Genomic DNA, 21,810 nt, shown 5'->3' with positions numbered 1-21,810 from the left:
AGAAACAGGTAGCAGATTCTAGATCTGACTCCAACCCCTGAACTTTTAATCATTAGTTATACCTTCTCCATATGATCAATGTTGTAATTCCACCATTATTCTAGCTGCCCACCTCAACAAATTATCTATTCACTACTGTTACTGAGAAAACTGTCAAATTATCTCTTAATATAACTGATCCCTGTAACAATTGCTTTACTTCTGATGGCAGATTTTAAAGTTTAGAAAAAACTGAATTCCTTTAACATAGTAAACTGTGGAGTATCTAGAACTATTTATTTTGTCTTTAGTGCCTAAAGATAATTGAATACTTCAAGACAAATAATAAAGCCATATCATGAAGTCTTTCTCACTTACAGTATTTTTTCTTAAAACTATACCAGATATTGATGACCATCTTTTTGAGTACCAAGACCCAACCGAAACTTGCAGACCTTCTCTTTTAAATTTGCTGTATTTATTGCTTCTATTTGCCCTAAACTGGGGATGTCAGATTTTACAACCCCCTGCTGGGCCAACTGGCAACAAAAGGAACTTGAAAGAACAGGTAAACTCCTATCTGAATTAACTTCATGGATAATCAAATTATTATTTTAGAATTTTGTAATAATGGGCGCCTGGGTAGCTCAGTTGGTAAGCGTCTGCCTTCAGCTCAGGTCACGATCTCAGAGTCCTGGGATGGAGCCCCACTTTAGGCTCCCTGCTCAGTGGGGAGTCTGCCTCTCCCTCTCCTCCCCGCTCGTGCTCTCTCTCTCTCTCACTCAAATAAATAAAATCTTAAAAAAAATTTTTTTTGTAATAATGAATGTGTTAAATATTATATTCTCAGTCCCTAGGAAAGACAAACTACCTTTTAGAGATCTTCTTTAATAAATTAGTAGTAAAATTAAGTACTCTTCTGAAGTATTCTTATAGAATACAGAAAAAAGGTACCATACATATTTTTCCTTTCTCCTGCCCACATTTTTTGACTGCTTACTATACTCCAGGAATTGAACTTTATTGTAAAGCTTTGTTTTATTGTATAGATTTGGAGCTAAGATAGGTTAATTGACAGGGATTAGTATATTTACTATGAAGGCAAGGAAAACAACTTCTTTGGATTATTTGATTATATGATATTCAGATCATAGTTATTCACAGGTCAGCTTTATAATAGAATCTACATATTTGATGGTATATATTGGAAATAAATCATACTTATATAACTGATAGGTTTATTCTATTTAAGATCCTAACTTCTCTATTTAATCATGTTAGTAAGATAGAAAGGCAAAATCTCAACTGATTAGATATACCTGAGAGTGGTAAAATCAGACTATTTCAGATGCCTAGTTAGCAAGATAATGAGTTAGATTAATATTTGGTTCCTAAGTTCTCAGATAAAATGATTAAAATAGCAATATTCATTAAAGAGTTCATTATTCAGAAGGTGTTTTGAGGATTAAAGATTAGTAATTTAACAAAAACTTGGTCATATGAACAAATAGCTAACATTAAATATATTATTGAATGTGTGGTCACTGGAATTCTTCAAAAGTATCCTGACCCATGTCCATTGATAAATGTTGTTAAAGATGTGGTATGTACACACACACACACACACACACACACACACACACACACACAGAGGAATACTGCTCAGCCATAAAAAAGAATGAAATCCTGCCATCTGCAATAACATGGATGGATCTAGAAGGTATAATGCTATGTGAAATAAGTCAGAGAAAAACAAATACCATATGATTTCACTCATACGTGGAATTTAAGAAACAAAGAAAAAAGACAAAAATCAAAAAACAGACTCAAATATAGAGAACTGATGGTTACACAGAGGAGGTGACTGAAATAGGTGAGGGGGATTAAGAGCACACTTATGATGAGCACTGAGTAATGTACAGAATTGTTGCATCATTATATTGTACACCTGTAACTAATATAACACTGTATGTTAATTATACTGGAATTAAAATTTAAACAAAAAAAAAAAAAAAAAAGAAAAGAAAAAAAAATCTTGACCCAAAGACTTAAATATGATCTTTAGTTGGTGCTGTGGGTAGAACTGTGTCTCCCAAAAAGCCATATTCAAGTCCTAACCCCTGATATGTAGGAATGTGACCCTATTTGGAAATACTGTCTTTGCAGATGTAATCAAGTTAGATGAAGTCATCCTGAGTAGGGCGGGCCCTGATCCAAGGACTAGTGTCCTTATAAGATAAGGGAGATTTGGAGCCAGAAACACAGGACAGCCACATGAAGATGGAGGTAGAAATCAGAGGGATGCAACTACAAGTTGAGGAACAGCAAGGAGTACTAGTAACTGCCAGAAGCCAGGAAGAGGCAAGAAAGAACCCTTTTCTACAAGGGAGCATAGCCCTGCCAACACCTTGATTTCAGACTTCTGACCTTCTGAAAGATGAGAGAATAAACTATTGTTTTATATCATCCAGTTTGCAGTATACTTTGTAGTGACAACACTGAGAAACTCATACAGTGGGTCAAAATTCAAGAAATCAACAAAGTTAAAAGTTAATATGGCATTCCTGGTTCTCCAATCTTTTGGAGAACTCCTCCTTAGTATTCTTTATTGGCACTTCTTCTCTCCCTGAATATAGATATTTCTCAAGGATCAGTCCTTTGGTTTTAGCTTATATATTTTCCTGTTGAGATTCAATCTGTCACTGCTAAAAGAAAAGCCCTAAACCGGTAATCTTTCGTCTTGATTTCACCAATCTTGCTTTTTCAACTGCTTTGTAGCATGACATTACTTGGTCATCACCCAAGCATAATTCACACAGACTTGACCTTATTGACTTACTCTTAAAACTAGGTTCCCATCTTCTTCCACTGATTTTCATATTTATAGTAATTGAATTTAACAGACTCCTATCTGTTATATAATTACCATTATTTTTTGTACCATTAAGAAAAAGTAACTGTAAAAGATTAATTGTAAGACTATCTCTATTTAGATAATATGAAAAATTATGACTGAGAATCAGTGAATAAGATGTTATCACTATTTTTCTAGTCATCTAAAGTTCTCTAACCCCTCCCATTCCCTCCATTCACATATTCAATATCATTCGGTAGTAATGATTCTTCCTTTATGAAGTCTTTTATATTTCTTTATAGTTTTACTCTAAGCATCTTCATTCACACAAAAACAATTCTCCTGTAACTAGTTTCTGTGTCTCTGCCCAGCCAAACTCCCCTGAATACTAATACCAAATTAATTTTCCTAAGTATCTATAAGTGTCTTATTTTTATTCCCTTTAAGGTAGACTCCTTATTACCACGAGGATAACATTCAAGCTTATGTGGCCTAGCTGTGGCAGACACTGCTAGTTGCACATAGTATCCATGCTCCTCCAATTCTGTTTGAGGCAGCTATATATCCAACTAATATACATATCTTCTCAGATTCCCTTACAGCTAGGAAAGACCACATGACATAATCTGGCAGCTTTTTAAAGGATTTCTGGGAACATTTGTGCTTTCTTGATATAAGCACTGCCCCTTGCTAGAATATGAGGCTAAAGGTGAAGCAAGCATCTTGTAACTAAGAAGCATATCAATGAAACTGACAAACTAAGGATGGTGGATTATAAATATACAAGGGACATAGGCCAGACTGATTACACTAAAGCCACCATACCAGTCTTGGACTTCATACTTCTGAACATTTTATGTGATAAAAATAAAACCCTGTTTGGTCTAAGCCACTTTGATGGGATCTGTTATATGTAGTTAAATGCAATCCTAAGTGAAACTAGTGTTTAAGATTCTTCATGATATGCTCTCAACTGCTCATTTTGTCTTATCTCTCATTATTTCCAATACTTGCAGGCTTCCATGGTTTATTCACAACATTTTAAACTGAATTTGCCGCTTCCCAAACATGCAATGGTTTTCCACTTCTCTGGGCTTTTATTCATTTTCAAAGAAAAGTCATTCCCTCTCCTGGGCAAACTCATACTTACTAAAATCCAGTTCAAATATATAGTGCTAACTTGCTCTTTCCTTTGTGACCACCCTTAACACTTTGTTCATATCTCTAGCCTAGTACTAATCACTGATTTACACCTCTGCTTCCTCAATTAGACTATTAAACCCTCAGATGCAGGGACTATGTCTTTTTCATCATATATCCCCAATGTTTGGCACAGCATAAGTTTTCAGTAAATATTTTGACAAAGAATAAAACACTAACTGGATTTTTAAAAACTGGTATATTCTGCATTGAAAATAATTCACAATTCATATATAACATAATCTGTCTCTGACCCATCAGAAATTGTTTAGCTATTTTCTTTCTCAATGCATAACTTTAAAAAAAAAAAAATAGTACTAATAGTATCTAAAAAAAATCCAGTTACTGTGTTTTATTCTTTTTCATGATTCCTATAGGATCCAGCACACAACTTTTATCTAAAAGGTACTTAAAAATGCTCAAATTGAAAAAAAAAATGCTCAAGTTGACTTTGCAATATCATGAAAAACACAGAAGACATTATACCTATGGAGGAAGACTGTGGACTAATCAGAAGGTCTTCTTGGACTTGTTCACTTCCTGGCACTGTCTGCTGATCACTCAGTGAACTCTGAGATGCACTGACAGGCTGAGACACTTCCTCATGGACCTCCTCATCACTTAACCTTTCTACTTTGACCCGGACATCTTCTTCAGTACCCAGAGGCAAGGTAGTTTTTGTGCTCTCACAAGTCACATAATCAGTCATTCTTCTCCCTGTCTCAGATGGGCCAGGTAATTCTAAAGTCCGGTTATTTTCTGCCTGCTTAACCTTATCAGGCTGAATCCTTCGATCAATTCCAAAAGGAAAAGTCCAGGGAAAAGCTAAAGAAGAGTCAACTGGTTGATTTCTATTTTCTGAGTAGGAAGCTGAAGAATTCAATACTTGGGGAGAACTTGTTTGCGTGCTACACTTTACAGGACTTTCAGGAGACATAACAATGTAGCTTTTGCGCTTTCTCCGGGACTCTCGGCAGACAGGAATGGTTCTTTCTACCACACTGCACTCTGAAGACACAGGCGAAATACTTCCATCTCGAGAAGTAAAATTGCAGTTAGAGTTATTTTCTTGTCCAGCATCTAGACCCTTTTCTGGTTGGCTGTTGGGTGTATTCCATAAAATGCTTGATTTCATGAACTCTGAGCAGGTGCTAGCAACACTAAACATTTGCATATAGCTGGCTGCAGCTAGAACATCAATGATATTTTCTGTGTTAATTGACAGAGTGGCTGTGTAAGCATATTCTAAAAGGGGTATAAAGCCAGTCACTGTAACATGATGCAAATCCAACACATTCTTGTTCTCATCCTCTGCTTGGCCTACAAGTTTGGTGCGAAAGAAATCACTGCAAGCTGCTAGTACCACCTTATGTGCCCGGAAGATTTTGTCCTGGACACGAATTGTGATATCACAAAAATGTCCATCATTCCGCAGCATATTAAGCTTTCCAAGCATTTCCTGGCTGTGGGAAGAGGAGCTATGAGTAAATGTTTTCACACCCATCTTTTCCTTCCTCTTCTACAGATGCTCTTCAAGGATGCAAATGAATCAGAAATGTCCTAAAAAACACATAAAAAAAGCATTAATTGACAGTGTAGTGGTTGAAATAGAAGGTGATTTACATTATTTTCATGTGGCCACTGTGCTAAATAAAAAAAGCTGAAGGATGGTAGAGAGAAAGTTCAAGGTAGGGAATATATTAAAATACATTCTCCTTACCATCCCCCCCAAACTCTCCAATCAGTGGAGTCTGTAAGCTAATGTTTTAATGAGCTGGATAGTTTTAAATAATAAGTTTGTATATAAGACAATTATATAGATTTACAATTATAGTGTTCTCTATGTGCCAAACACTGTTCTAAATGCTTCACAATTGATATTTTAGTTGACTGTCCTATCTATCAATAAGGACATTATTACTCCTGTTTAACAGAAAAGGGCTAACTATTTTGCTAAATCAGAAAGTTCTTAAGTGGCAGACCAAAGGTTCATATCCAGACAGGCTGGCCCTACAGCGTCCCTCTTAACCTTAACGCTATATACTGCCTCTTTTAGGATATAAAGTGATTAAATATAGGGGGTTAAGACTTCAAGTTTTAGAATGTGATAGGCCTGGATTCTTTCCTCAACAATTCCTCCATGGTTGTTACCTGTAACAACCTGTTACCTGTAAATGAAACAATATATATAGTAATGCTTAGCACAGTACTTGGCGCTCTGTGAACGCTCAACAAATGAAAGCAGTTATTTTTATTGTTTATGTTCCTCATACAATGAAACAAACTTTCTGGAAATAAATTTATTAAAAAATGGCTAGTAATCAATTAACTGATTGGATTTTCCCTTAAAAAAGAAGTTAGTTTGCCTTTATCAGATTTCACATTTACTAAAAATACGAAAAACTGACATTCTCAAATAGTTTTAATTTAGCACATCTAATAATGCTTCAGTTTTTATAGTACTTTTCCCCTAACCTCTTTTTACACCCTCTATGTGAAGTCAGGGAGGCCTCTTGATAAAGACAAGAAAGCTAATGCTCAGAAAAGTTACGTGACTAACAAATGACAAACAAAGCTACAGTCTGGGTCTTTTGACTCTTAGATCACAGTACTTTTCCAGTGTAAAAAAAAATACAACTATGTACATTAATTATTTTATCTGTTATAAATAACTTTTTTATTGTTAGTACTGAAATAAGTGTAAAACAAAGCCACTTTGGAAATTATCTCTAGATAAAAAAGATTTCAAATACTTCAAAAATACAGCCATCAATTTTAAAAGATGCTAAAGATGATGAATCTTTAATGGACCTGGAAAAATGTTTGGTTCTGAGTATTAAAATGAATGCACAATTACTGATATATAGTGGACACTCAGTAGTACATATTACTATATATTTGGTGAAAAATATGATGAAAGAGTATTTGTATCCACATCACAGACACAGAGCAAGAGAACATGAGGTCTTTTTAAAAAATTTATTGTTATGTTAATCACCATACATTACATCATTAGTTTTAGATGTAGTGTTCCATGATTCATTGTTTGTGCATAACACCCGGTGCTCCATGCAGAACGTGCCCTCTTTAATACCCATCACCAGGCTAACCCATCCTCCCACCCCCTCCCCTCTAGAACCTTCAGTTTGTTTTTCAGAGTCCATCGTCTCTCATCGTTCGTCTCCCCCTCTGATTTCCCCCCCTTCATTCTTCCCCTCCTGCTATCTTTTTTTTTTTTCTTAACATATATTGCATTATTTGTTTCAGAGGTACAGATCTGAGATTCAATCGTCTTGCACAATTCACAGCGCTTACCAGAGCACATACCCTCCCCAGTGTCTATCACCCATTACCCCATCCCTCCCACCCCACCCCCCACTCCAGCAACCCCCAGTTTGTTTCCTGAGATTAAGAATTCCTCATATCAGTGAGGTCGTATGATGCATGTCTTTCTCTGTTTGACTTATTTCGCTCAGCATAATACCCTCCAGTTCCATCCACGTCATAGCAAATGGCAAGATCTCATTCCTTTTGATGGCTGCATAATATTCCATGAGAACATGAGGTCTTAACCTGAGATTCGTGGATTCCCTAAGGGAGCCACGATCCTTCTGAAACTGTATACAGAATAATGTCTGTATGTATGTACAACAGCTTTCATCATATTCAAGGGTATCATTGGTAGGAGTATGGGTATTTATTCTCTTTTTTTTTTTTTTTTGCACATTAAGCAAATTTTTTCTTTAAAAAAACCCCAGCATACTGCTACAAAACTGGGGTTTCAGGTCCTCTTGGTTCAAACTCTAAAGTCATACACAGTAGGTCTACTTTTTCTTTTCCCTTAAAAAAGCCTTCAAAAACTGAAGATGGCAATCATATGCCACTCTTTCCTATGGTTTCTCTTCTTAAAACTAAACATCCCTAATCCCTTTAAGTGCTCCTTAAAATTTGATTAACATCCTTGTTCTCAACCATCTCCACTTTTCAATGTTCCTTTAATAATGGTCCCCAGAACTGCATGCAAATATGGTAGGTATGGCAGGATTATAACTGAGCATAACTTTACTATTTTTACCTCCCTTGTTTTGGGCACAAATATTAGTAAGACTGAATCAGGTATTCTAACAGTCAAATTATAATGGATTTTGCTCAATAGTGGATTCACCAAATGTGAGACACTTTATTATGTGAAGGGAGGAGCTTAAGTACAAATAAAACATTATCCTCGACCGAGCTTACAGTCCTTATGAAAGACATGTTCCTAACTGAGACTACGAAGGTATGCAGCCGTGCTATGTGAAAGCAATGAATGAAGTAATTAATTCTGAATGTACAAGGGAGAAGAGGCATCACAGAGGATAGTGCCTAATGAAAGTAGAATTCTGCCGGGTGATAAAGCAGAAAGGAGTTCCACGCTCTCATGGGATCACACATGATCTCAGTGAGTGTTCACCATCCTGATGTGCTTCCCTGTGCAATGTATGTACTGACAAATTGTTAATGGGCACGGTACAACATTCTAAATGTGAGCATGCACCTGAAACTAATATAACGTTGTATGCTAACTGTACTGGAATTAAACTAAAAAATTAAAAAAAAAATTAAAGGGCGCCTAGGTGGCTCAGTCGGTTAAGCGTCTGCCTTTGGCTCAGGTCATGATCCTGGAGGCCTGGGATAGAGACCTGTGTTGGGCTCCCCACTCAGTGGGGAATCTGCTTCTCCTCCTCCCTCTGCCCTCCCCCATCTCCCCCTCCGCCCACTCGTGCTCGCTCGCTCTAGTGCTTTCTTTCAAAATAAATAAAATCTTAAAAAAAAAAGGGTAAAAGAAAATGTGAGCATGCAGAGGGTGGTGTCAGTTTAAACATTAAAGAATCCATTAGATAAACATCCCTTTGAATGTACTATGCAGATAAATGTGTATGTAAAGGGGAAAAAAGAAAAAAAAAAACCCGAAGATTTCTAGCTGAATAAGGTCACTGAATATTCTAATATGGGAAGACAAAATGATCAACCTGGGATAACACAACAGAAAGGATAAAAGGCATAAAGCCCTATGCCAAGACAGCCAGGTAAGGCCACTGAAATCATTATCTTGATTGTTATCAGAGATGAGTTCAAATATAAATCTACTTCATATACCCTTCCCAAAGACAAATAATCACAATACACTAGGCAGCTAAAATTGGTCTAAGCAAAACCACTGTTTAATGTGTTTGCTGATTCTCTCATAGGAATGAGATGAAAAGGAGGAAATGTTCTGGCAAATAAATGAAGAAGGAGTATCAGAAGTACAAGATAACCATCATTTAAAAGTATTAGTATGAACTCATAAGGACCTAATGAAATCTTATTCAGTAAGTATGAGTAGCCACTGGGGAGTAGTACAGTCTTATCTACATTTTAAAAAGGTTATTCCGATGGCAATATAGAGGGTAGATTTGAGGGTGGCTATTACAACAGTATGAGTATATGATAAAATAAAATCAAACTAAGTGGCACTGAGGATAGAGAAAATACATTTAAGAAATATTTAGGAGGTAAAATCACCTTCTATCAGGGATGGGGTCAGGGAGTAGCTAGGAGAGAAGAATCTGATCTGAGGTTTCTAACGTGGGTGACTGAGTGGATGGTGTTTTCACCAAATAAGAGAATGAAAGAGGAAGAAGGATTTTGGTAGGGGTTAATGATGAAGAGAAAGAATATTTTGGTTTTAGGCAGACTAAGTTAGAAAAACTAAAGAGGAGTGTTTGTGTAAATTTATATATGAAGTTGCCCATTTTTTTAAAAAAAGAATTTATTTCTTTCTTTGACAGAGAGAGAGTGAGCATAAGCAGGAGGGGCAGCAGGCAGAGGGAGAAGCAGGCTCCCCACCGAGAGGGGAGCCTGATACGGGGCTCGATCCCAGGATCCTGGGATCAGGACTTGAGCCGAAGGCAGACACCTAATGACTGAGCCACCCAGGCGCCCCTGAAGTTGCCCATTTGGATGTGGAGTTCAGGGAAGAGGTTAGGGGTGGATCTAAATACTGGATCTTACATAAGTCACTGATAAATCTCATTCTGTTGATTTTGTTAGAACTAAAGACAACTAAAGAATGTATAGGGAAGAATGTGAAGGCAAGCTGTGAGAAGCTCAGAGCAGGCAGAGCAAAAGGATTCAGTGAAAACACTTTTTGGCATCTAATTTATTATTTTTAAAATCTTTTGTTTTCCCTTGCTTTCTTTCTCTTTTTTTTTAAGATTTTATTTATTTGAAGTTTTTTTTTTTTTTTTTTAATTTGACAGAGAGAGAGAGACAGCGAGAGAGGGAACACAAGCAGGGGGGAATGGGAGAGGGAGAAGCAGACTTCCCACGGAGCAGGGAGCCCGATGCGGGGCTGGATCCCAGGACCTGGGGTCATGACCTGAGCCGAAGGCAGACAGAAGGCAGACACTTAACCACTGAGCCACCCAGGCGCCCCTATTTATTTATTTGAGAGAGAGACAGAGATAGTGAGAGGGGAAGAGAGGGGGAAGCAGGCTCCCCACTGAGCAGAGAGCCCAATGTGGGGCTCGATCCCAGGAGCCTGGGATCATGACCTGAGCCAAAGGCAGATGCCCAACCGGCTGAACCACCCAGGTGCCCCTAATTTATCTTTTGATCCTGTCCAGTATCTGGCATGATAGACACAAAAAAGGTTGTGAAATATGTGAATGGATAAATATACATCATAAAATTTCTATCTGGTTTGGTGCCTATACATATATATAAAGTGCTTATATATATTCATTATCAGGGATTAAAGGTAAAGAAAAAGTTACAATTTGAATTTACAGTCTTAAATTTGAATTAAAAGTATTAGTATGAACTCATAATGTAATTAATCTACAGCAATGAATATCCCTAACACCCAGACTGGCTTCCAAATTCCATTTCCCACTAAAAGGAACCATGGCTCCTTAGAAAAATGGCTGACTGCATTTCTGGGACAGTAAATGTCCACCTGGAACATCTTACCAGATAGCAAAGAAGCTATCAAAGATTATTAGGAGTGTGTCAAAACTCAAGTCAATTTGAGGAGGTTCCCATTGGCCAAAAATGGAACGATAAATTGAAAACATGTGAAATATGTTTAAATTCATGGGCTCATCTGACACTGTAAACAAAAACAAAGCTAATTTGTCACCTTTAAAAGATGCTATTGAAACAAATAATTATCCTGAAAACTGGTTTTAAAAAACAGGAAAGAATAAGGCATTTATCCTGGCTTTTCAATACAAATGGTATTTTTGGGTAATCAAACAGAATATGAAGGAAGTTTTCTCTTTATAGAAATGTTCTGGCTAATAAATGAAGGAGTATCAGAAGTACAAGATAACCATCATTTTGCAGCCCTCATCCCTAAATGAAGAGGTATTGATCACCAATGGTTTATAACTTGACAAAAAGAAGGGCAATAAGACATTGCAAAAAAGACTAAATGAAATTCTAGATCCTATCAATTCACAGGAAATACAGAGCTGACAGGAACATGTTAAGTTACACCACTGCAATGCAAACAGCAAAATCTAGACTATGAGAAACTCTATAGGACAAAACACTTGTTTTTTTAAACTAATAAACAGCAAGGGGAAAAAAGAGATAAAGGAGGGACTAAAATAAGGAACTTGTAGATTAAAAGATTTTATGAATCAATCACACTGTGCAGAGGAGTTATCTTATTTGAAACAAATTAACACAAAAATAAATTTATGAGATAATTGGAAATTTGTTTTTACTGACTGATATCAAGAAATTTAATATGTAACATGACTATACATTTTATAAAACAGCTTCAGATATAATTCACATCCCATATAAATCACCCCTTCCCATATAAATCACCACTTTAAAAGTGTATAATTTGAAGATTTTTTTAGTATTCTGACATTTTGATTCTAGCCATCCTAGTGGGTGTGAAGTGGTATTTCATTAGCATTTCCCGGATAACTAATGATGTCAGACATCTTTTCATGTGCTTACTGGTTATTTGTATAACCCTTGGAGACATGTCTATACGGATGCTCTGTCCATTTTTTATCTGGCTTATATGTCATCTTCTTATTGAACTGTAAAAGCTCTTATATATTCTACATACAAGTTGCTTATCAGACATAATGGTTTACAACATTTTCTTCCATTCTGTGGGTTGTCATTTCACTTTCATAGTGTCCTTTGAAGCACAAAAGCTTTTAATTTTGATGAAGTATAACCTATCTATTTTTTCCTTTTGTTGCCGTATTTGAGAATCCTTTGCCAAATTCAACATCATGAGTATTTACCCCTATGTTTTCTTCTATGGGTTTTTAAAAAAAAATATTTTATTTATTCTTAGAGACAGAGTGTGTGTGCATGCGAGTAGGGGGAGGGGCAGAGGATGAGGACGAGAAAGAGAATCTGGAGGAGACTCCACACTGAGTGTGGAGACTGAAATGGGGCTTGATCCCATGACCCTCACATTATGACCCCAACTGAAATCGAATCAGATCCTTACCTGACTGAGCTCCCCAGGCACCCCTCTTCTACAGGTTTTATAGTTTTAGTGCTTACAATTAGGTCTTTGATTTTTAGTTATTATTTTATATATGGTGTGAAGTTAACCTCATTCTTTTGTATGTGGCTCTCTAGTTGTCACAGCACAGTTTCTTGAAAATATTATTCTTCCCCATTGATTGATCTTGGCACCCTTGTTGAAAATCAGTTAAGCACAGATGTATGGGTTTACATCTGAATTCTCAATTCTATTCCATGGTTCTACATGTCTACCCTTATGATAGTACAATGCCTTGGTCACTGCTGCTTTGTAGTTACTTTGAAATCAGGAAGGGTGAGTCCTCTGAATTTGTTCTTTTTCAGTATTGCTTTGCTTATTCTGGGTTCCTTACAACTATAAAATATGAATTTTAGAATCAGGTTGTCAATCCCTACAAAAAGTCAGCTGGGATTTGATAGGGATTGTGCTCGATTTGCAGATCAGTTTGGGGGTACTGTCATCTTTACAACATTGAGTCTTCCAATCCATGAACATGGGATATTTTTCTATTTATTTAGACCATCTTTAATTTCTTTTGTAGTGTTAAGTTTTACACTTCCTTTTTTTTTTTTTTTTAAAGATTTTATTATTTGAGAGAGAGAATGAGATAGAGACAGCATGAGAGGGGGGAGGGTCAGAGGGAGAAGCAGACTCCCTGCTGAGCAGGGAGACCGATGCGAGACTCGATCCCGGGACTCCAGGATCATGACCTGAGCCGAAGGCAGTCACTTAACCAACTGAGGCACCCAGGCGCCCCTACACTTCCTTTGTTAAATTTCTAAGTATTTATTCTTTTTGATGCTACTGTGAATGGAACTGTATTCTTAATTTCATTTTTGATGGTTCACTGTTCATAGTATTTATAATTTTTATTTTTTTAAAAAAGATTTTATTTATTTATTTCAGAGAGAGCAAGAGAAAGAGCATGAGCGGGGTGAGGGGCAGAGGGAGAAACAGACTCCCTGCTGAGCAAGGAGCCTGAAGTGGGGCTCGATCCCAGGACTCCAGGATCATGACCTGAGCCAAAGGCAACGCTTACTTAACCGACTGAGCTACCTAGGCACCCCTATAGTATTTACAATTTTTATTATTTCCTTTCTTTTCTTTGTTTTAGGTTTAGTTTGCTCTTCTTTCTCCAATGTCTTCAGGTAGAAGGTTGGTTATTAACTAGAGATCTTCCTTCTTTCTTTTTTTTAAGATTTATTTAATTTAGGAGAGATGGGGGAGGGGCAAAGGGAGAAGAGAGTCTTAAGCAGACTCCACACTGAGTGCAGAGCCTAATGTGGGGCTTGATCCCATGCCCCTGAGATCACGACCTGAGTTGAAACCAAGAGTCTGATGCTTAACCAACTGCGCCATTCAGGCACCCCTCCTTCTTTCTTAATATAGGTATTTATAGTTATACATTTCCATCTAAGCACTGCTATTGCTGCATATAAGTTTTGGTATGTTGTATCTTCATTTTCATTTATCTCAGAATGCTTTCTGATTTCCTGTTTGATTTCTTCTGTGGCTCATTGGTTATTTAGGAGTGTACTGTTTTATTTTCACATATTTTTGAGTTTCCTAAACTTTTCCCTGCTATTACTGATGTCTAATATCATGCTTTTATGTTCTCAGAGCATACTTTGTATTATTTCAACTTTTTAAAATTTATTGGTGGGGCGCCTGGGTGGCTCAGTCGTTAAGCGTCTGCCTTCGGCTCAGGTCATGATCCCAGGGTCCTGGGATCGGGCCCTGCATAGGGCTCCCTGCTCCGTGGGAAGCCTGCTTCTCCCTCTCCCACTCCCCCTGCTTGTGTTCCCCCTCTCGCTCTCTGTCAAATAAATAAACAAATCTTAAAAAAAAAAAAATCTATTGGTAGGGGCGCCTGGGTGGTGCAGTCAGTCAAGTGTCCAACTCTTGATTTCAGCTCAGGTCATGATCTCAGGGTTGTGAGATGGGGCCCTGTGTTGGTCTCCTACCTCAGCACAGAGTCTGCTTGAGATTCTCTCTCTCTCTCTCTCCCTCTGCCCCTCCCACTTGTGCTTTCTCTTTCTCTCAAATCTTAAAAAGAATTTTTTTATTGGTTTATGACCTACTATATGGTCTACATTGGAGAAAGTTCCCAATGCTATTTGAGAATGTATATTCTGTTGTTGCTGGGTAGAGGGTGCTATAGCTGTTCTTTAGAAGTCTTCTAGGTCTAGCTGGTTTACAGTGCTTATTTCCTGGTGATTCTGACAAGCTAGTCTATACGTTATTAAAAGCAGTATACTGAAGTCTCCAACTATTAATGTTGAATTGTCTATTCCTCCCTTCATTTCTATTTTTGCTGCACATAATTTGGTACTGTTATTAAGTACATAAACATTTATAATTGTTTTATCTTCCTGATGAAATGACCCTTTTATCATTATAAAATGTCTCTGGTAACTTTTTGTAGAAGTCTACTTTGTCTGCTATTGGTACAACCAGTTCAGCTTTCTTGTAGCTGCTGTCTGCATGTGTATCTTCTGCTATCCCTTTTTACTTTCAATCTGTATCTACCTTCGAATCTATAGTATGTGTCCTGTAGATAGCATATAGCTAGATCATGTTTGTTTTTTCACCCCAGTTTGTGTCTTTGATTGTTTAATCCATTCACATTTAACATTATTGATATATTGGGTTTATGCGTGCCATTTGTTTCTGTATGTCTTATGTCTTTTTTGTTCCATTATTCTTCCTGTGCTTTCTTTTGCATTAAATGACTATCTTCTAATGCAGTACTTTAATTTCTTCAATAATTTTTCCACTATTTTTTTTTTTTTAAAGATTTTATTTATTCATTTGAGAGAAAGAGAGAGCACAGGCAGGGGGAGAAGCAGACTCCCTGCTGAGCCAGGAGCCGGTCGCGGGGCTCGATCCCAGGACCTGGAGATCATGACCTGAGCTGAAGGCAGGCCCTTAACCATCTGAGCCACCCAGGCGCCCCACCACTATTTTTTTTTTTTTTTAATATTTTCAGTAGTTACTAAAAAGTTTACCATAGAAATCTTAAACTCATGAAAATCAGCTTTGGATTTTTCCCAGCTTAATACCATAGATATATAAAAACATTACTCATATGTAACTCTATTCATTTCCCTCTTTTATAGTATTTTTTTTTTTTTTTTTAAGATTTTGAGAGAGAGTGACAGAAAACACAAGCAGGGGGTGGGGGGGGGCAGAAGGAAAGGGAGAAGCAGGCTCCCTGATGAGCAGGGAGCCCAAGGCAGGGCTTGATCCCAGGACCTTGGGATCATGACCTGAGCCAAAGGCAGCCAATTAACTGACTGAGCCACCCAGGGGCCCCCAGAATTTCTATTTGTTTTTTTCACAATTTCTATTGACATCCTCTATTTTATGCAAAATTATCACTATATATTACTTCTCTAATCATGGTTTCTTTAATCCATGTGTTCTGTGAACACACTTATAAATGGCTACTTTGAAGTCTTCTGTTAAATCTGACATCTGGTCTCTGTCACAAGCAGTTTTTACTTTTAAGATTTTATTTATTTGAGAGAGAGCATGCGCACACATGTGAGTGAGCATGAGCGGGGGTGGGGGGTGGGGTGGGGGGGCAGAGGGAGAGGGACAAGCAGACTCCCCGCTGAGCAGGGAGCTGGACTGGGACTCAGGGCTCTATCCCAGGACCCTGAGATATGACCGGAGCCAAAGTCAGACACTTAACCGATGGAGCCACCCAGGGGCCCATGTCACAAGCAGTTTTTGTGTTGCCTCCTTTTTCCCCAGTGTTTAGGTCATCATTTGTTTCTCTGTATGCTTTATAATTTTTTTTTTTTGTTGGAAACTGGATAAATCCAACAATATATTGTAGCAACTCCAGTTACTGTTCCCTCACCATACCTCCTGGTATTTGTGATTGACATCTGCTTGTTTATTTCTTAGTGACTAGCTAAATTATTTTAAGTGACCTCCGTTCTGCCACCCCAATGTTAAGCCTCTGATGTTACTCCTCAGGGAGGTGAATCTTTGGGTATGTCCACAGTTACCCTGGATTTACAGTGATACCAGTAGGGCTCTCCTTACCACACTCAGATGTTAAATTTCATTAACTGCTCTATTGTTTTTCAACAGTGCCCTGGGATATAAATTGCTCTATAAATTAATCCAAACACATTTTGGCCTCTTTGAGGGAACAGTTTCTGAGATACTTGGTTTGATACTTGTTGTGACCACAGGAGGTCTTACTCTCTGGTTCACTCCTGCAGACTAGCCAGCTGACTGTCTAGGCTATATATTCATTAGATATACAGTCTTCTCCCAATTGCCTTTCAACACAACTACCACTGTTCTTGAGAGCACCTGTAAGCTTTGAAGTTCTCTATACACTGTGTTCCAAATGAAGTCAGTTTTTTGAGAAGAGATGAGGAGCTATTTGTTTTATGGTCTGCTTCTCCTCCCAGCAACACCCCGGCTCTAAAAGCTGAGTGCTTGGTGGAGGGGGAACAGTAACTGGAGGTCCTCTAGGTTTTACTTCTCTGGCACGGAACCATCACTTCATGAGCTGGGGCAAGGATGACTGGGTTCCCAGTATTCTCAGTGAGCTGTACCAGAGGTTCCATAAGTGGGGCGATGGGTGAAAGAAGGGAGGCCCAACTTATCAACCTCACTCATTGTTACAGTCATTGTAAATGGCCTAAACACACCAATTAAAAGAAACTGTCAGATTGGATTAAAGAGACAGAAAGAGAAAATTATCCAAATATATAATGTATACAAGAAATTCATTTCAAGCATATTTTAGGTGGGTTAAAAGGAGAAGGCTGGATAAAACACACACCAATCAAACACTAATCAAAAGAAAGCTGCAGTCAGTCAATTCATCAGGAGTAAAGCAATTCTAAATGTGTATACACCTTAAAAAAGAGGTTCAAAATACACTAAGCAAAAACAGGGAAATGAAAAGAGAAATAGACAGGTCCCTCAATTTTATTTGGAGACTTTAACACTCCTGCCTCAGCCATCAATGGAACTAGTAGACAGAAAATAGGCAAAGATATGGAAATGAACAACACCATCAACCAACTGGATAAAACTGACATTTATAGAACATTCTAGGGCGCCTGCATGGCTCAGTCGTTAAGTGTCTGCCTTCGGCTCAGGTCATGATCCCAGGGTCCTGGGATCAAGCCCTACATCGGGCTCCCTGCTCCGCGGGAAGCCTGCTTCTCCCTCTCTCACTCCCTCTGCTTGTGTTCCCTCTCTCGCTGTGTCTCTCTCTCTGTCAAATAAATAAATAAAATCTTAAAAAAAAAAAAAAAAAAAAAGGAGGCACATTCTACCTGATAACAACAGAGTACATATTGTTTCCAAAGCATGTTCTCTGATCCTAATGGAATTAACAAGAAAAAAAAATCCCCAAACACTTGGAAATTAAACCTACTTCTACTAACTAATCCATGGGTCAAAGAGCAAGACTCAAGGGAAGTTAGACAATATGCTGAACTGAATAAAAATTGAACATGTAAGAATTAATGGGATGCAGCTAAAATAGCGTTTAGAGAGTGTGATACTCTGGTTTATATTAAGAAATATTTATTTGTTCTTTTTCCCAGTTTCTGGTACAGAGCCCCTATAACCTTGGAATTTCCTAAGTGATGAGAGCAGCAAAGGTGTGTCTTGTTATGTTAATGACCTAACTTTTAGACCATACCTAAGGATGGGGACTAGTTGCCAGGAGAACCAACCATGTGATTAGACGGATGGAACTTTCAGTCTTACTCCTCTGACCTCTAAGAAAAGGCCTGGAGGCTGACTCTATCAGGCTTATGGAATCAAGCCTACACATAACTCCAAAAGGAAGGGGTATGGGGGTTCTGGGTTGTTGAACATGTGGAAGATTTAGGGAAAGTGGTATATTTGGAGAGGGCATGGAAGCTCTGCATCCTTTCCCTGTATTTTGCCCTATGCATCTTTTCCATCTGGTTGTTCCTGAATTATATATCCTTTTATAATAAATTGGTAATCTAGTAAGTAAAATGTTTCTCTGAGATCTGTGAGCTGCTCTAGCAAATTAATTAAACCCCAAAAGAGGTTTTTTGGAACTTCCAATCTGTAACTGGTTAGTCAGAAGCACAGGTGATATAGAAGGCTTGTGACTGCCATCTAAACTGCAGAGTGGGGAAGAGGGGAAATCTTATAGTACTGACCCCTTAACTGGTGAGATACGACATTATTTCTGGGTAGACAGTGTCAGAATGGAGTTAAATTGTAGGATACCCAGTTGGTGTCAGAGAAGTGCTTGTTGGTGTGGGACCCCTCTACCATCCACCACATTGGAAATGGGTGCAGAACCCCTTAGAGGGAAATTCATACTGTTAAAAGCTTATAACAGAAAATGAGTAAGGTCTCAAAAATCAGTAATCTAGAGCTTCTACCATGAAAATCTAGAAAAGAACAAAATAAAAACAAAGTGCAGGTAGAAGGAAGAAATTAATAGAGCAGAAATCAATACAGTTGGAGGCACCTGCATAGCTTAGTTGGTTTCTGCTCGGGTTGTGGGATCCTGCTCAGGGTGGAGTCTGCCTGCCCCTACCCACCCTGCTCAGTGCATGTGCTCTCTCTCTCTCAAATAAATAAAATCTTAAAAAAAGAAAATGAAAATACAGAGAAAAATCAATAAAACCAAATACTTGTTCTTTATAAAGATCAATAAAATTCATAAAGCTCTAGTAAGACTGACAAAAAAAAAAAAAAAAGATAAAATGAATTACGGATATCAGGAAGAAAAAAAGGGTTATCAATTGTCCAGACCAGGCCCAAAATGGAGTCGCTTATGCTAAGCCCCATGTTAGCAAACTAGAACCTAACCAAGTTTCTGTGCTTGGCTCTTCCAGAAAAGTAAATTGGTTAGGTTCTGCCTCCAAGACTTTCTTTTGCTCCATATAAGGAAAGTAATCCTGCTTTAACCAATCAACAAATGCCTAGTATAAATTCCTTATTCTTACACATTTTAGTACAATTCTTTGGAGTTCCACTCTATCTCTATAAGAGATGCTGCCCATTTCATGAATTGCTGAATAAAGCCAACCAGATCTTTTCAAAATTTACGATTACTGCATTTTTTTCCTTTAACACACTACAGATATATAAAAAAAGAGAATACTATGAATAACTGTACACATAAATTCAATAACAAAAACAAAATGGACCAATTCCTGAGATATAACTACACACAAAATTCAACCAAGATGAAACAGATAACCCGAACAATCTTATAACTGTTACAGACATTGAACTGATAATTAAAATCATTCTAAAGAAATCTTCAGGCCCAGATGGTTTCACTAGAGAATTCTACGAAACATTTGAAGAAGCAATGTCAATCATATAATGTCTTCCAGGGAATCAAAGAGAGAACACTTATGATTTTTTAAGGACAGCATTACTCTGATACCAAAGCCAAAGTCTGTAAAAACCAACCAACCAACCCCAGAACAATATCCTTTGTGAACACAGATGTAAACCCTTAACAAAATATTAGCAAATCAATTCTAGCAATACAAAAATAAAAAGAAAATAATACCATAATCAAGTGGGGTTTATTTTAGGATTACAATGCTGGTCAGCATTAAAAAAATCAGTCAATTTAATCCACCATATTCACAGTCTAAAGAAGAAATGCCACATGGTAATTTCGATTGATGCAGAAAAAGTTTTGAAAAAAACTCAGCATCCCTTCATGATAAACTCTTAACAAACTAGGAATAAAAGGGAACTTCTTTAACCTGGTAGAGAGGTTAAAAACCCTATAGGTAATAACATATTTACCAGATAAAGATTGGATACTTTCCCCCTAAGATCAGAAAAAAGGCAAGAAAAAGAACCAAAAGCTATGTATCTGTGTGTGTATGAAAGCAAAAAATAAAACCATTCCTATTCGGACATGATTACCTACAACCAAGGAATTAGAAAAAATAAAAAAAGCCTCCTAGAATAAGTGACTGGATACAAGGTCAATGTAAGAAAGTAAATTGTATTTTGATATAGTATCAATAAGTAACAGGAAATCTAATAGGCAAATCTAGAAACAGAAGTAGATTAGTGGTTGTTGAGGGCTGGGGGGTGGGGGAAATTTGGGGTGACAGCTAAAGGGTTCAAGTTTTTTGGGAGTAATGAAAATATTCTAAAATTGTGGTGGTGGATGCACAAATCAGTGAATATACTAAAAAGTCACTGAATTGTACATTTTAAATGGGTGAATAGCATGTACGGTATGCTAATTTTAAAGCCATTACAAAATATAATTAAAATGAAAAACTCAAGAGATGAGTTGAAGAATTGAACAGAAGAATGGAGAGGACAGGGGAAAGAATCAGTAAACTTGAGGAAAAAATTAAAATTACTCAATTTGGATAACAAAGAAAATAGACTAAAAGTATGAGGAGAAACTCAGGGGCCTAGGAACTATAGAAAAGACTAACATTCATATCCTCAGAGTCCCAAGAGGAGAGGAGAGAGAGGGTAGAGCTGAAAAACTATTCCTCTCCCTCAACAAGAGGTTCAAAACTTTCCAAATTTGGCAAAAAACCTAAACCTAGCGATTTGAGAAGCTCAACAAACCCAAAGAAGATAAATCCAAAGATCCATGCCTAGATACATCACAATCAAACTGTTGGAAACTAAAGACAAAAGGAAAATCTTAAAAGCAGCAAGAGAGAAATAACTCTTTACTTATAAGGGGAAAACAATTCAAATAACATATGATTTCTCATAAAAACTCATAAGCCCAGATGAAAGTGGCACAACACTTTGTAAGTATTCAAAGAAACTGTCACTCAAGAATTCTATATCCAGTGAAAAGATCCTTCAGGAATAAAGGGGAAATCAAGATACTCGCAGATGAATGAAAACTAGAGAATCTGTTGCCAACAGATCTACTACAAAAGAATGGGCATAGATAGTTCTTGAAATGGAAGGATGATAGAAAAAAATATAGGCAAGAATCTTTCCTCTCTTCTGACTTTTCTACATATGTTTGACATAACTGAATCAAAAATTATAACATTGTTTGAGTGGTTCTGCAAGTATGTAGAGAAAATATTTAAGACAACTATAAACAGGGGAGGGTAACGGGACTTTGAAAGGAGGTAAGCTTTCTATACTTCATTCCAACTGGTAAAATGTTTTTTTTTTTTTTTTTTTTTAAGATTTTATTTATTTGCGAGAGAGACAATGAGAGACAGACAGCATGAGA

General features: G+C 37.3%; 1 protein-coding gene across 2 annotated transcripts in view; it reads right to left on the bottom strand.

Moving 5' to 3' along the window:
* Positions 1 to 21,810, bottom strand: part of ZBTB44 (zinc finger and BTB domain containing 44) — a 64,777-nt gene that overhangs the window by 24,638 nt on the left and 18,329 nt on the right. For both annotated transcript variants that reach the window (XM_036086289.2, XM_036086290.2), the window contains exon 2: positions 4,520 to 5,593. In XM_036086289.2, the coding sequence (XP_035942182.2) occupies positions 4,520 to 5,537 (1,018 nt within the window). In that variant the 5' untranslated portion in view covers positions 5,538 to 5,593. The remainder of the gene's footprint in view (positions 1 to 4,519; positions 5,594 to 21,810) is intronic.

This window comes from Halichoerus grypus, chromosome 11 (genome assembly GCF_964656455.1).
Source record: "Halichoerus grypus chromosome 11, mHalGry1.hap1.1, whole genome shotgun sequence".
NCBI classification, from domain to species: Eukaryota; Metazoa; Chordata; class Mammalia; order Carnivora; family Phocidae; genus Halichoerus; species Halichoerus grypus.
Note: the sequence above shows the minus strand (reverse complement) of the source record. Positions and strands in the feature narration are given on the sequence as shown.